Source organism: Styela clava, chromosome 11 (genome assembly GCF_964204865.1).
Source record: "Styela clava chromosome 11, kaStyClav1.hap1.2, whole genome shotgun sequence".
Taxonomy (NCBI): Eukaryota; Metazoa; Chordata; class Ascidiacea; order Stolidobranchia; family Styelidae; genus Styela; species Styela clava.
Window position 1 is genome coordinate 8206776 of NC_135260.1, and position 15782 is coordinate 8222557.

Genomic DNA, 15782 nt, shown 5'->3' on the forward strand with positions numbered 1-15782 from the left:
TTCATATTTTTGTTTTCATAATCTGTGGTTTCATTGGCTTAAACTTCATCAGCTGCTGATTGCAGTCTAAGATTCGAGGAACAAACGAATTTAAAAAAATAACTTCGTCAATTATAGCAGAGAGAATATGCTTTCAAATTTAGATAATGATACCCCGGACGCCCAATCGGACCTTGGTTTTAATCGATCTGTAAGCAAACATCCTTAGTATCGACCTCATTTTCGCATATTTGTTACAGAAAAACGTAAAATTTTAATTTATTTGTGCTATTATAAAAATGTCCAGCACTGTCCAGAATATTGGATCAGAAATGTCGCTAGAGGAATGGGAAAACGTCTACTGGAAGAAAGATTTTACACCGTTCCACAAAACCGACGGACCTCACACGTAATATATATACTAAATAATAGAAAAAGTGGGAAAACTTTTTTAAGAGCCTGGAGCCAAGAAGTTATGGGCCCCAATGAGTACACGATAGATGCCCATTTCATCGATTATACTTTCTAGTGTTTTATTGCAGGTTGTTGATTGAATTCTATGATTTTATATTCGGATTGAAACAAAGACATCGTATATTTGTCCCGTTATGTGGAAAAACTAAAAGCATGTTGTGGTATGTACTTTTCTTTAACTAATACTTACCGGTACCCACATCACACTATCCAATGCCTACATATCCAGTTAGAACTGCATTCTTAGCGTTGCAGATTCATGACTTAGTTGTGCAAGAGACAGTAGTCGCGACCAGAAAACACCCAGGGTTGGTTTACCTGGGCTTGTAATGGTAACAGGCATCAACTTCTCGTGAAAAATATGAGTAGCCATGTTGAAAGTGGTTTCCCTTCCTTTTGCTCAAGTCGTTGAACCGAAGTTTCCGACCTGAAATTATCGCTTCGTTTATGCTATCCCACAATATATTGAAGTATCCTAATGTTATTTAGGTTGGCAAGCAAAGGTCATGATGTTGTTGGACTTGAATATTCACCGATAGCAGTGAAAAGTTTTTTTGACGATAATGGTTTGCTTTTCGAATGCTCTGACCATACCAACAGCAAACTAAAGATTTTCAAGGTTTGTTTAAATTTTATGTTTATTGACTTGAAATGCTTTCCATCTTTCATATATATAGCTATAACAAAACGTGAAAACACCGATATATACTCACAATTCCTTGATGTAAAATTCTGTAAGTTCATAATCGATTTTAACTCAGATTAGTATTGTATCGGAGGTTCTATTTAATCATTCAGGCTGTAGGATTGAATATCACAATTTTCCAAGGCGATATATTTGATGCAAATGCACAAGTTCTGGGTACATTTGACGTCATTTGGGATAGAGGAAGTTTCACGTCAATTTATCCTCCCAAAAGGCCAAGGTAAACGAGATATATATACTTGAAAACAATATTTGATCGTTGACATATACATATCACGGAAGCGTGATATATGTGAGATATTGACAGGGGAGGGCAGCCACCCCGGGCATCACGTTGTAGAGGTGCGTTTGTTGGTTAGCTTGATGAATTAATTCATAGCTTCTCAGAGTGCTCCGTGCGATTTTTTCCATTTCAATAAATTTGTTGTGGATCTCCGTAAATAATTGTCAACCGCTTCAGGGGCTCCATAACACCAGAAGTTTGAGAACCCTTTGATTTAAATAATAATATTGCAAATATTTGACTCTTCCTTGACCTTTAATTCATTCAATCACACGTATAACATCTATAATTTGTTTTTCCCCCAAATTATTTTCAAGTTAGTTTAAGTTAAGTTTAAATATATAAGAGGCATCATTTTCAGAAACTGGCCCCGGCAGCAGAAAAGTTTGGCACGCTCCTGGTTATTGTATAAATATATATGAAATCACTGATATATCAATATGGTGGTAAAAAATGTTAATACATGATATGCTGTTTACGTACAGTGTGATTTTTATCCAAAATAGGTATCTTGAATTGATGAGATCCATACTTGAAAAGAGTGGTTCATACATGTTAAACTCATTTCATTTTGAAGCAATTCATAAAGGGCCACCATACCATGTTGAGACTGATATCTTGCACAAAATGGCAGGTGATATTCTTACTAAATTATATAAAAATTGGAAATTAGGCATTGACTATGATTTTATTCGATGCAAACAATTACAAAATTATTTATAGAATGAATACCTTATCTTATATACGCAAAGGACATGGTTCAAGAACGTTTTGGTCGATTTTGTTTAATTCGTATCTATTTGCATTATGCTCCTAAGTGAAATCATCGACTTTCTTCATATGAAATAGTATCATAAAATCATCTGTTTTTGTGTAGAAACCTGAATAGGTTATACCATGAAAGTCTTGGGTGTTGAAACTACATTCTTTGAAAGTGACAATAAACCCATCTGTTTTCAGATGGAATGTTTGACAGCAAGGTTCTCCTGTCAAAGAAAAGCCCGGACTGGATTGTTTCGGGGAGTGAGTTACACAGTGTTCTGATAAAACTTACCATTTCGAAATAAAAATCTAATTTTAAAACTTGCACTGAATAAATGAACATACACACACACATATACTATTACTCATTACATTCGACCTCGCTTTGGACAGCCAAAGATTTCATTACTTAGGCATAGGATGCATTCAAGAAATTCGCCAACAAGCGCTTGTCAAACGCTTAAACTGCATGAAGACTTGGGATATCGATTGGTCCCCAATTGCGACTTCACATAAATTGTGCCTAATTGATGTGATATATCGTAGTAGTATATATTTACGGATATATATAACTTGAAATGTGGACATGACAACTTGGTGGTATCTGAATTTCTCAAAGGCCTATATATTGAAGTTTTTGGGATAAAACATCTTTTATAGAACAGCTTCCATAATGATATCTGCTGAATGAAATATCTAGCGGATATGATAGTATGTAGTCATCTATGACGATGGGCGGCTTGGTGAGTCTGTAGGGTACAGGGTAGATGTAGCCAGGGGCGGATTAAGCCCCTTTGGTGCCCTAAGCACTGAAGAATTTGGTGCCCCCTCATGTGTAATTTGATTATAAAAACAATATAACCACATAAGTGTATTATCCATTAAAAATAATCACAACCAACAGTAAATAAACAACTTTTACGAACATTCTTAGGTTTTTTAACTGTTATATAAAGTCACAACTGTAGTTTGAAATTTTACCGGTACCTAGTAGTCTACCTCAGAGTGGTTCAAGGTTGCTAGGTTGAAGGACCGCAAAAACTTTTGAGGAGGTCTCGCGGGCCGCAAGTCGGAGAAAACCCAAAAGTGATCAAAATATCGCGAGTTTACTTACTTTAAATTTAATAAACAACGAGAGTTTACCGTTCTAATCAGACTCTTATTATGTTGCATGGTTGGCGTTCGTTTAAAGAAGATATATAAAGCCTTCAGTTATTACTTATCGATCTTAAGATATTAAGGTATTTGTCTGTATGTTAGATGCACGCGATATCTCACGAAAGCGAGGTTGAATCTGCTCTAAATTTTGCATGTGCATTTATCATAGCTCGGATCAGGAGCCTATTGATTTAAGATGGATTATGTCTTATAATTAGCGAGTTATTATTTAATTAGTGATGGGACACATGATGTCATTATGGAGTAAGACCACTGTTTTGGGGGATCCCCTAACCTTCGATCGATAAGTCTTCGGTTTCTAACCGATATTCTAGAGTTAATTCCCGAGAATTACCGTTGTATTTTGCGCATCTCGCGTATAATGTAGCCTCAAATTATATTCTTTCGTGACAGATATTACTTGAAATCAAACCAGAAACTGCGTGATGGGCAAGAAAATACATTTCCGCCGTGTTCTCTTATGTCACCTTTCTTGCGATTGTTATATTGAGTAATTTAAAAACTTACAGCTGAGCAAGCTTAGTGACATCGTCAAATACCAACCAAGTCAGTCTAAGTTGGTTTTCCTGACCTAGCTAAAAAAAATGGATTACGCGGCGTTAAGTCGGTTCTGCGTTTCGCCACTACTGTCACATGGCCGAAGCTTGTAAACAGAGGAGTGTTTTTACTAAAATAAAGGCACAAAGCGTTAGAAAAAGGGTTTGAATTCCGGGATCCCAACCCCAGTTGGAATATCTAAAAAAACTCAAAAACGTTACTCCATTAGATACAAATATACGCTAAAATTGTTTTGTGAGCCGCACGGAATGTATCAGCATGACAGAGTTTGGACCACCCTGGTCTACCTTATCAGGAAACTCCCGACTTTGCTGACCAATATATCGTTGAAATGCGATTGTGGAACCGCCACATAGTGTAAATAGTTCATTGGTCCAATTGTTGAAGAGAATAGAATTTTTTTCAAAATAAAAATGCAGAAACAAGGTGAATACCAGAAAGAAAAAACAACAACAATTTAAGAAAACGACTCATAGGCCCATTTCGTGTCCAATAAATAAGTTTCAGTGTTTGTTTTTAGTAAAGAAGGTTAATATGATACTTGAAGACAAAAATAGGCGAACATTTTGAAGTTTGAGTCGCCTGGTGAACTCCTAATATTTTAATAAATACCGATAAACTATATAAAATTCTGCTCTAAAATTTCTGTGGTGCCCCTCTTTGCTTGGTGCCCTAAGCACGTGCTTATATTGTTTAATGGTTAATCCGGCGCTGGATGTAGCCTACACTGTACAGGCTATTATGGTAAGCTATGACTAAGCAGTATCTACTGTTTCCGTCAAATTCAGAGTGGTGAACATCCGACTGTGGAAATCTGATTCAACTGCAGGCATCGGAATTTTCGCAAAAATTTATCTTGGCAGTTTAGGAAAAAAAGGTGGTAGAAAATTATCATCCTCGCCAAGCGATATTTCCACGACAATACAAATCTTACTTTGTTCCAGCAGTTCAATACGACACTTCAATGTAGGATTTTTAATTTAACGAGACGAATATCCATCATCATTCTGCAATAAAAAGGTGGGTTTTTCTGTATTATAAATGTAAAGTCGATCCTTCCACGCGGACTACAACCTACACCGAAAACAAGCATTCTTGCAATCGCAGAGTTTATTTTGAGCCTGGTGCAGACTGGAACGTATTAATCGTTCACTGAAGCGTGACAAAATAAGTCTGTTTTCGAATAACGCGATCGTCGCGTATAGAAGCGTATGGCAAATTTGTTAGGCTCAGTGAATTGATCGAAGTGTACGATTAAGCTCAGAGAAATCGTGTGAATAAGTATCGGAAGTTATGGAATTTTAGTATACAGGTGTCGTTGATACACTTCAGTTTATTATTGTCGCACTACAGAAGGTTTAACACGTATTCTATAGCTTTCAATAGTGAAAATCCTCAGACATATGTGTGAAACGACTCCTCGCTTATAACCCCGGCTGGTTACCGCGGGGATTCCCCTGGTAGTGCAGAACATTTGAAGGCAGTTGAAATCACGATAAACATAATGGAATAGCCTATAGGCACGTAATGTTTACTATTTTCTTTTACCACTTTCATTTACTATTTCGCAATTGAGTAATTCTTATTTGACAACGCGCGCGAGCACAGATGTGGTAAATGACTCATACAGTATTATTAAAATCTGTAGTTCTACGCATAGCCACAGTTTAATTTGTTGACCAGGATAAACATAGAAATGCCTGATGAAGTTTTAAGCCAGCATCGAGATGAAAATATAGCTGACGATGGAAATACGTGTAACGATCCACGGGCTGTTAACAACGATTTACCGTATATAAATTTCGGTATGTATACATGGACTGTTTTTTTGTGTTGAATATTGATCTTTATTCAAAGCAAGGACCCAAATAACAATTTCGACAGTAGCCTATATAAAACTAGCTCAGTAATAGAGTTACCACACGCCAGCCAAGTCGCAATCTTTGTACTATTGAGCCGCGTAAGAAATCGTTGCGACTGTGATATCGCTGTGTCCTTCTTCCTCATATAAATATTTAGGTAGTAGCTACTCACTTTCAACACAGATCAATGCCAGTTCAATGAATATCCATCTCAGACCAGTGACTATCACTATCATATACCAAAACATTGCCGTTTCCGGCCATACAAGATATTTTACGTGTCATCGTCCTTTGAGCTGTTACCGGTATCCTGTTAGTGTGGCACGTCAGGTACAAAAATCGGTTGCCGAGGTGGTGGACTCAATTCTATTTTGTATTGTGAAGTACTTTACGGTTATGCAGACCTACTTAGTGTTGTTCTGAACCATATGTTGACTATCTCGATTAGAATCTGACAAAAGCTGGTACTCTAGAAGTGTTCATTTACTATATACAGAATATTATATTCTATAAACGACCAGACTAGATTCAGTGTCAATTTAGTTTTATATATTTAACGCAGGAAATCCAGACAGAGAAGATGATCGCCTTGCAACTTTCAGAGACTTTCCACAACATCGTGATTCTGCTTTACCACGCGATCTTGCCAACGCCGGATTCTTTTTTACGGGAGTGGGAGATGTTGTGAAATGCTTCAGGTAACGACAATACAAATTTACTGTTCTGTATATACCGGTATATCAACAAAATAAAAAACAGGTATATGACAAATAGCTGTTACGGACATTTTATGCGTGCTGTGCCTGTTCTATTGTCGTCACCTCGAAGCTCTACATAAGCCTCCTAAAGTAAGCTGTTTGTCGTTATCAGGCTGGCAATCTGAACATCATCAGAGAACAGTCGGTTGATCAATGTCAGGTCGTTAGTCATTAAAAAGAACATATTTAGCTTCACCTTCAAAACTCCTCGGATTTTCCCCTGAATTGTTGTTTGTTCTAACTGAATGTTAATACTGCCAGTTGGTCTATTTCAAATTGTACCATATATATAAGCAAAATGTTGCTTACAATATACCGCCATTAAAGTTATGGTTTTCGCTTCCCTTAGCGTTTGAGCGGCAGAAGATATTGCTTCACTGATCAAATCTCAATACGATGAATTAGAATACAATATTGCATGACAGTTAAACTAAATCTAAACAAACAGGATTAATTAAATTCTTTTCTCGTGTACGCGCACAATATGTAGTCACAATCTATAAGTGACGTTTTCCTGGCAATGATAAGTATGATTGATTTTGTTGTGAAAATATTTTTATTTGTTTATCTATTTGAATCATTGCGCGGGAAAATGCCGTCCTGTTGATTTATTTTAGTCGCTGATATTTATCACGAAATGTTAACATAAATCTTCGTGTGTCTGTACCTAATGAGTTGTTGTGATGGTACCATTAATTACAGACAATCCATTTGTCATTGTAAGTGACTCTGTGAAACGAGTAATAATGAAACGTCGCGTCGAACGATTTACGTTGCGATTCCTTGGTGTACATCCCTCCGTACGCTGTGATGCAATCTGGGGTCGGTTAATCACTTGCTTAATCCGCAATGAACATCTATACCTCGATTATTGCTTCATTATTTTATCGTTATTATATTTTCATATAATAATTACGTGAAAACAAAACTAAAAACTATTACTGTAGTGATTGACTTATTATTTCATTACATTTTACCGGTACTGAAGTGGGACCCGTTTAGATGTTTCTCAACTACATCAATTAGAGTCAGTTGCAGTTGAAAATCAAGTATGATTTGCCATGTGTGATAGATAAAACGTAACTCTCTACCAATTGCAGGATGATTGTACGCTGAAGGACTAATAGTATTTCTTGGTAGGATCAATTGCTTGATCTTGTGCTGGGCTATTAAAGTGGTAACCTACTTTTCCTATCGTCAGTTCACTCTTTTGTTTGTGCACTTCGACGACGGAGATATGCACCGACTTTGAGAATAGAATCCCACAACATGAGAGATACCGATGAATTGAATTTTCAGCGAAGTCAACTACAGCGGAACTCAGTTGTTTTAGTAAATTACGAATGTTCTAAAAAGAGCCTTAAAGGTGTTGTTAAAGTTGCCAACTTCGTGTATGAAAAACGAGTTTTTGCGAGAGTAACTTTTGATAGTTGGGAAACATGGACTGATGTCGATGGTACCTGGAGCAAACCTGGGGATCCAGAATGGAAAACTGACATCTTTGCATTCAGGCTGTTTTTGCCAAAGTTATTTAACGCAAAGAAAACCGAGTTTGCCGTTTGCTGCAGTCAATGTGGAATAGACTACTGGGACAACAACGATATGGCTAACTACGTCACTCTTATCCCGAGATATTTGATCAATAATCTTGTGTATATTCCCAAGTTGAGAAGACAAAAAATTAGTTACACCACATTGACAAAGAAGAGAAAAAAAAAGTTGGATGGAAGTAGAGAAACAAAAAATCCACGAATAAAATTTGCCAATTACGTGAAGTCATTGAAAAAGTAGAAAATTGGCTCACGCGCGTTTATGTGGATAATTTATTTTTATGATTGAATTTATTCCATTGTATCATATGTCTCTCATGATATTGGTATTTGATGCAGCTTATAAACTTGTTGTATTCGGCAATATATCCGATTGATATATTTTCTCGCTCGTGTTTGTGTCTTCTACTTAACGCCTTTTTTCTATAATTTTCTGTAAATATGAAATAAATATTCTTGCAGGTATTTTAAATCTTATCATGGATAAAATCAAGTACAGGTTGAATTGGAATTGTTACAGAGCTCATGTAGATCGCAACATTACGTCGTATGTTTTTCAACATTTTATAGTTTGACAATATTCCGTTATGTACCACCTATGGACGAACATAGGCTACGTTATAAACAAACACTTACACCAGAGGACGGCAACCTGTTGTCGCTTGCGGGCCAAAAATAAAGGTTGCAAGTCATTTGCGGGCGCACATATTTTTAACAAAGTTGAAAATCGAATGGATGACCGATGAATCACATTTTATCACACAGATCAGAAGTTAAATTTTAAGCAGCGCGCGAAGACTGACCATTTGAATATTTTTTGCGCCATTAAACCATTTGCACTTAGCATCAACTTTTCTGCGTTTTGTTGCTATTTGTCTAAATTATAATTAAATTATAGGCTCATTAAACGAGTAATTGTGAATTATATACTTATTACGTTATAATATAATTTAGTCACGTAAAACACGTAATTTCGTTTGCGTAAAGACTATATTCGACAAAACAGCTATAATTTGTTACATAATTCAGTGAAGCGTCGCGGGCCGGATTATTTTGCTCCGCGGGCCGTAGGTTGCCGACACCTGACTTACATCATTGAGATAACTAAAGTTTCACCTTCCTCTATGCCTCAAGTTGATCAAGAAAAATTCTTTTTTTTTTTTAATTGGAAAGCTCTCTTGAAATGACCGTTGATTAGATATCCCTCTCGGACCCCACTCAGACCATCAGTTACCCAAGTCGCTTCTGGTTTAATCTATACTGAGTCTACCTCGGCCTCGTTCGGAACGAAGTAAGTAGTAAAGTCTTTCTGAAAAACCTTATCAATTCACTTTCTTATGCAGCTGTGGGAATTGCGTAGAGCGTATGACAAGACGTGAAGATCCACGAGATAGAAGATTCCATCGAGATGATTGTTTACATCGTAATGATCTCGATGAGAGAAACGTACCTGCAACTTGTAAGTTCCTATTTCACGAATTTGCTGAAACGAGAGAAAATCGCTGTGTTCTTTAAATCACCTCTAATGTACACTAATTGGCAGTACACATTTCGCGTAGTTGCTCCAAAAATCGAACATGGCAGCCATATAAACTTATACAGAAAAGGCAATTCAATTAGCGATTGTTTTCATATATCCACCCGTACTCTATCTAATGTCGCTGATCATTCTTTCGCATCGATTAAAACTGATACTATATGATATAGCTATAATGATTCTTAATTGGCGACTCATTATGGGAAACGATATGTATCATATCATTGAAACTTTTTTGATTTTTTTTTTCTTGCTTGCTGTGATAATATGCGAATTCGACGTTTTTTTTATTGGCGAATTGGTAGGTGTTAGTATTTCGTAGAAATGGTTTACTTTAACTAACTTTTTCTACAGATCCACCTACCGCGTTACCATTGCATAATTTTTTGAGAAACGGAGGTCTGAGTTCTTCGGCAAACACAATTCAACCTACTAGAGAGAGAAACGAAATATCTGAACCAATGCAGCAGGACGAAGAAATATTTGTTATTCCTCAACAACCTTCGCAGCCGAGCTGTGACGTCGAACCACAAGATCAAGCTGCGGAAGAGCAGGTATTGTAACTTTATTTATCAAGACTTAAATATGCCCGCCTTCAAAGGTAGGTAGACGATGGTTGAAATTGAAACAACCGCAACATTTCCGTGGCCGAGCTTCTGTCAAGTTTTTTATATGTTTGTAATAGGAAGTACATGTCCGGCTCAGAATCCACTGATGTCACATGCTCACACCACAACGTACCATGCGTGAAATCTTGTCGACGACAGTCGTATTCCTCTGTAGATATCAATTGTATTTTCTAATAATATTCCATCGTGAAAAGTCTATGACAATCGAAACTTCTACATACCTGGCTCATAGGAAACTTGACGTGAAATCGTTACAACAATGTGTGTGAAAATATCTAAATATTCAGGAAATTTTTCTATATTCCCCTACTGGTCTTTATAGGGTATTTATCGTATAGTACAAAGGTTGGAGAATTCAGAATGAAGTTTATACCAAGCAGACTATAAGCCAATAACTCAATAAGATTTCAATTATGAATAATCGGAAATGTCTCTCAATGAAATCGACACCACAAAGAATAAACTGCTGATTCAGTAGATGTGGTCAATAGATCTATGCCGCTGTACTATTAATATTGCATGAGCATTACATGGGCCCCGAAATAGTATTTTTTTAGGTTCCGAATGCAAACGCTGAAATAATTCAGGCTTATCATCTTTGGTAGCATCGATAGCCGATTTGATAAATCGAATTTAGAATTTCTTGAATTTTGTTCTCTTTGTTTTATTCTTTTTTATATTAATACTATTCGGTTTTATTTATGAGCATCATATTAATGGGATTTAAATTGACTGCCATTTCAGCCCGCAGATCCAGAACCTCAAGGCGCAGCAGTGGGAGCTTCTAGCAGTGCACCCGAAGAGGAGATATTTCCCGCTTTTGAGTGTTCGGATCCATTTCATGCTCACATGGCTGATCCACGAGAGAGACTTCGAACATTTCAAGGAAATTGGCAAGCAAATATAGGCGCGACTCCGCAGAATATTGCGGACGCTGGTTTCTATTATACAAGTAGGTTATGATATACGTTGCTCCGGAAGTACTTATATAAAATTCACTGTGACACATCCATGTTTCTAACGGTTCTTACGAAAAATTTATTGTATCCTTATTCATTATATTTTGAGAGATATTTTATGTAAAATTTTACCGAATAAAATGTCGTAAATTTTCAGCCTAAATTGCAATGTTTCTGCAAAATAAATATATTAGTATGTATCGAAATCAAATCAGAGGGCAAAGTGGTATTTATTATATCGGACCTATTTATATAGATGTCCCTTAGTATAATTCTTTTTTTATTCATTTACCATGTATATCCAATATAATATTTCATGAGTCAGTATATAGGTACAACTTAGGTTGTTGTTAAGCCTATTTTAAACCTGGCACTCTATGATTTGATGGTTCTGCAGTACGGAAGATGAAACGTTGAATTTGTGTGGGCAGCTTATGATGATAACCACATGGACTGTCACAAAATTGCGCCAATATAACATACATTTGAAAACTATTAAACATAGTCAAATCATCAGGAAGAGTTTGCGTCATTGAAATTTTATTTTCTATCCATGATAATAAGTACTTTAACCCAAAGTTATATTCCTATAAAGCGACATAAATTTCATTATGGTCATAAGCAAAGCTATCCAGTTTGTATGTATCTCCGTCACTTCACTTCTAAATTATACGTGGTTTAATATGGCAACTAAATCATTATTGTGATTGGAAATTCGCCAGCACAATATGTTCTATTTCCCTTTAGAAAGATGTCTTTTCAACTAATATCTAATTCTAATATGTTTACGTATAGATGAGAGGGACCGTGTGACATGTTGGTACTGCAATGGTGGGCTTGAAAATTGGGAACGTGATGACGATCCTTGGATAGAGCATGCAAAATGGTTTCCACAGTAAGTGACATTTTCCATAAGTTTTATGAAAATCGCCATTGCGTTTGCCTAGCCCTAGGGCCTAAGGAGAAATGCAAATATGAAATTGAAACTAAGCAATTACCGACATCGTGTACTGGCCCTGAACCAATCAAATTTACATGATGGTGCAATTTTTCTCAGAGAGGCTGGGGGAAATTTGAAGAAGGAAATGAAAGTCATGATCTTTTGAAGCTCATGGCGAATGCATCGTTATCTACCTAAAATTTGAAGCGGCTGTTGTTAGTTGATAAACCAATGACGTGCAATTCCACATTACCATACCTAAAGATACTAAACATTCTGTTGTTGAGTTGCACCTTGAAACGTTTTGAGAGGCATATTTAGAGATGCTGATGATATAACAATACTATTATTTATTCCCACGAGCGAGTTGCACTGAATGGTATTAATTATTACTGTCATAATGCTCTGAAACGTGATTTGAAACTTCACAAATTGCCGTGACATCATTCACCATTTTCATATACGTAAACTTGTATTAAATTTAGACGTTGGAATCAGTCGAAGACTGTAATTAAGCGTTTCTTTTACTTATACAGTTGCGAATTTCTCTTACGTCACAAAGGTCCAGACTTCGTGGGTGCAATTGCTGAGCAATTTCCTGATCTTCCGAGACCGAATAACGATCCTGCTCACCAGCCGACTGTCGCGGTCAATCCGTTACCTGAACCCCCACCACCTCCACCCGAAAACAACCCCCTTGCGCCTCCTCGGCCTCGACCACCTGCCGATGTTGGCCCTCGACGTGTTCCAGGTCCTCGACGTAACCAAATAAATTCAACGTTTATCAATATCGTAAATGGGCAGATAATGGGAGGAATGCCGCCTAATGTTGTATACAACAATAACCCAGAAGGTGGATTTACTATAAATATACACAGACATGGAGCTGGAGGAGCTACAAGAACGTAAGTTAGTTTTGAACAAAGAAAATTATCTCTTTAAACATGCTCGAATATTGCCGCGTACTTTGTTGTTCTTCCGAGCACAGGATTCTAGAAAAGCTTTGAGGTGGCCGACGTTTCCAAATGCTGGGAATAATATAATACCCATAGAAAAAATATGGCATTAGCCGCCGAATTTGAAGTCTTCTAGTTGCTTTACAGAAACATGCAATTTATAATATTATTGGAAATGACATATTTGGTTGATTATAGGTAGAAATGGGGTAACAGATATTGACTAAAAATTGTTTCAGCCTACATCCAAGCCCCTAAAACGACTGATGTAATTCCGACTATTTTTTGGTTTATTATTATTTTTTTTCTATTAAATTTTTCATGTGACATGTCAGATTTCACTCGCTTGTACCAAGCGGACATGGATCGTTTTGTTCTTGTTAAAAATAGCCCTTCTCGGCTACTGATGGATCAATCGAATGTAAATTTCCTAAAAATGAATACAGTATCTTAATAGCTTATACATTCTTTGCAAATTTTCTCGTAGTCATAATTTATGATGCCGATTATTCAGTCATTCAAAGCCCATTTTTATTTATTTGACCCTCATGTCCATATATTTATTTATCGCCCCCTTTTCCCTTTTATAGAGTCGTTCGAGGAACGAATAATGTCAGAATAGTGCAAACAGGGGGAGGTGGAAGACGACTTGGACGACGGCAGCAACAGCGGCAAGCGCCGGAATTCGTCGATCCAGGCCAAGATGCTGAACGACATCAACAAACTGTTGATAATGCAATGACCAATTCACCTCTTGTAACTAGCGCTCGAAATATGGGTTTTACGGACGATGTAATCCGTGTGGTTTTGTTAAGGTAAGTTATGTACACACTCGGTTTCCTCGCATGAGGAATCATGAGCATCCAAATATCTTTATCATGAAAATAAGTCGCATTGGGTAATTTTGAGTATTTAGTTGTCGTGGGTATTCAATTGCGACGTTTCCGTTACGCTTATTGTACAGTACAGTACACTAGGTAGTAGTAGTACAGTTCAAGGACAATGTATTTCGAGTATGTTTTGGTTTATAATGACGAGTTTCACTTATTAATAATGAGGATATCCGTCTAAATTTCGTTGTATAATCGGTTAATATTGGCAAAATGATCCCACTAATAACCCCCACTTTGCAGCAAGTGTCGAGCTGGAGGCGGAATATACGACAATATTGAAGATTTTGTGGAAGCTTTGACAGAATACCAGACAGAAGCTGCAAGACTGGATGAAAATCCGGCTCCTCCAGTTGACCCACCACCAGAGGGTGCAGCGGGAACTTCACAGTCTGGAGAAGGGGAAGGTGCATCTTCAAGTTCTGAATCCCAGCTTCAACAATTAGAAGAAAGTCGAAATTGCAAGTTATGTCATCGTGAAAAAGCGACTATTGTACTTATGCCATGTGCCCACTTGGCTGCGTGTGCAACCTGTGCTGAACGGAACATCAGAGTGTGCCCTGTGTGTAGGCAGATGGTGACGGAAACCATACGCTCTTTTATATCTTAAAACGCTCGAAGGAAAAGTAAAGTCAACTGAAAAAATATTGATCTGAAGCTGGTGCTTTTGTGGAATAGTTTGATCTGTAGTCGCTGACCGCTTCCTTTTTGAGAAAACCACTTTTTCTTTTGGGCAAGAGTTTAGGTGTAAGTCTATAAATATTTTGGTAATTTTTGTTAAATAGCATGTACCAGGCAACTGCACAATGTGATATTTTCATTCATAATTTCATTTGTTAATATATAGTTTATGTGAACCGTACATAAATATCGTCAATGCTTAATAAAAATCCTTATTGTAAATCTGTCCATGGTATTACATACGGCCACAATAATTTTGCCCTGCCTTACACGAACCTATGAACAAGTACTAAATGGTGCTTATAGCGCCTATCCATATGTCGTCGACCACCGCGAGGACTTTTATATAAAAGGCTAATGGGGCTTCTAGATCAAATTATATTTCTCCACGGCCTGAACTAGTTAACACCAAGTGCGATTCAGAATGTTGCAGAAGTTTGACGGAAGACTCATTTTTGGCGCATGTTTCGATGTTCGGTAAACGACGTAAGTACTTTTATTTGGCGTGGTACAACCATTTTTGCATGTGTTATTCCTAACCCCAACCTTGCTCTGTCACTCGAAGATTACGTCACTACAACCTCACAATCACGTCAAAGAGCTTGCCAGAGTATAACTACAATCGTCCGAAATGGCATCTTCGGCAGCGATATCGAACTCACTTATTAACGCCAGGTATCGGGATCGTTACGACGAGAGAAATAGCTTGCTCGATTTCGTGTGATCGCATGCGCGTCTTGGATGACAGTTGGTATAGTTTGGAGGACCTTAAGGTTACTGTGGCGTCGTAGTGACGTAATTTTCGAATGACGTAGTCAGATGGGAGTTAAGAATATCATATGTAATATTGTATTTTTTTTTTGGCCCCATTTTTTTTATTAATGATAGAAATGCAGCGGTAGAACTCATGCCATAGTACTAGACTAGCTGTAGCTTTGAGGTGGATGCCAGGTAATAGCGTAGTAGACGTCATGTCATATGACGTCGCCATTCTGAGCCCAAACAATGTAAATAGACTTCTCGACGAGGACTTTCACAAATATATCGCAACATACCCTCTCAAGCCTTGGGCGTTAGAT

At 37.2% G+C, this 15782-nt stretch overlaps 2 protein-coding genes across 2 annotated transcripts; both read left to right on the top strand.

Moving 5' to 3' along the window:
• Nucleotides 1-243: 243 nt before the first annotated feature.
• On the top strand, nucleotides 244-2541 carry LOC120346892 (thiopurine S-methyltransferase-like). The gene is made up of 6 exons (XM_039416677.2): nucleotides 244-388; nucleotides 522-614; nucleotides 943-1072; nucleotides 1252-1379; nucleotides 1949-2076; nucleotides 2403-2541. Exons 1-6 carry the CDS (start codon nucleotides 279-281, stop codon nucleotides 2507-2509), a joined length of 696 nt encoding a protein of 231 aa, XP_039272611.2. The 5' UTR covers nucleotides 244-278; the 3' UTR covers nucleotides 2510-2541.
• Nucleotides 2542-5506: 2965 nt separating this feature from the next.
• On the top strand, nucleotides 5507-14925 carry LOC120347467 (baculoviral IAP repeat-containing protein 7-like). The gene is made up of 9 exons (XM_039417463.2): nucleotides 5507-5746; nucleotides 6366-6501; nucleotides 9455-9570; nucleotides 10003-10202; nucleotides 11022-11229; nucleotides 12032-12131; nucleotides 12713-13081; nucleotides 13723-13947; nucleotides 14266-14925. Exons 1-9 carry the CDS (start codon nucleotides 5638-5640, stop codon nucleotides 14630-14632), a joined length of 1830 nt encoding a protein of 609 aa, XP_039273397.2. The 5' UTR covers nucleotides 5507-5637; the 3' UTR covers nucleotides 14633-14925.
• The last annotated feature ends 857 nt before the right edge of the window (nucleotides 14926-15782 follow it).

Coding starts and splice junctions, on each gene's coding strand:
- LOC120346892 (XM_039416677.2), top strand. CDS start 279: ATGTCCAGCACTGTCCAGAATATTGGATCAGAAATGTCGCTAGAGGAA. Junction 615..942: donor AAAACTAAAAGCATGTTGTG/GTATGTACTTTT, acceptor AATGTTATTTAG/GTTGGCAAGCAAAGGTCATG. Junction 2,077..2,402: donor TATCTTGCACAAAATGGCAG/GTGATATTCTTA, acceptor ATCTGTTTTCAG/ATGGAATGTTTGACAGCAAG.
- LOC120347467 (XM_039417463.2), top strand. CDS start 5,638: ATGCCTGATGAAGTTTTAAGCCAGCATCGAGATGAAAATATAGCTGAC. Junction 12,132..12,712: donor CATGCAAAATGGTTTCCACA/GTAAGTGACATT, acceptor TTACTTATACAG/TTGCGAATTTCTCTTACGTC. Junction 13,948..14,265: donor ATCCGTGTGGTTTTGTTAAG/GTAAGTTATGTA, acceptor CCCACTTTGCAG/CAAGTGTCGAGCTGGAGGCG.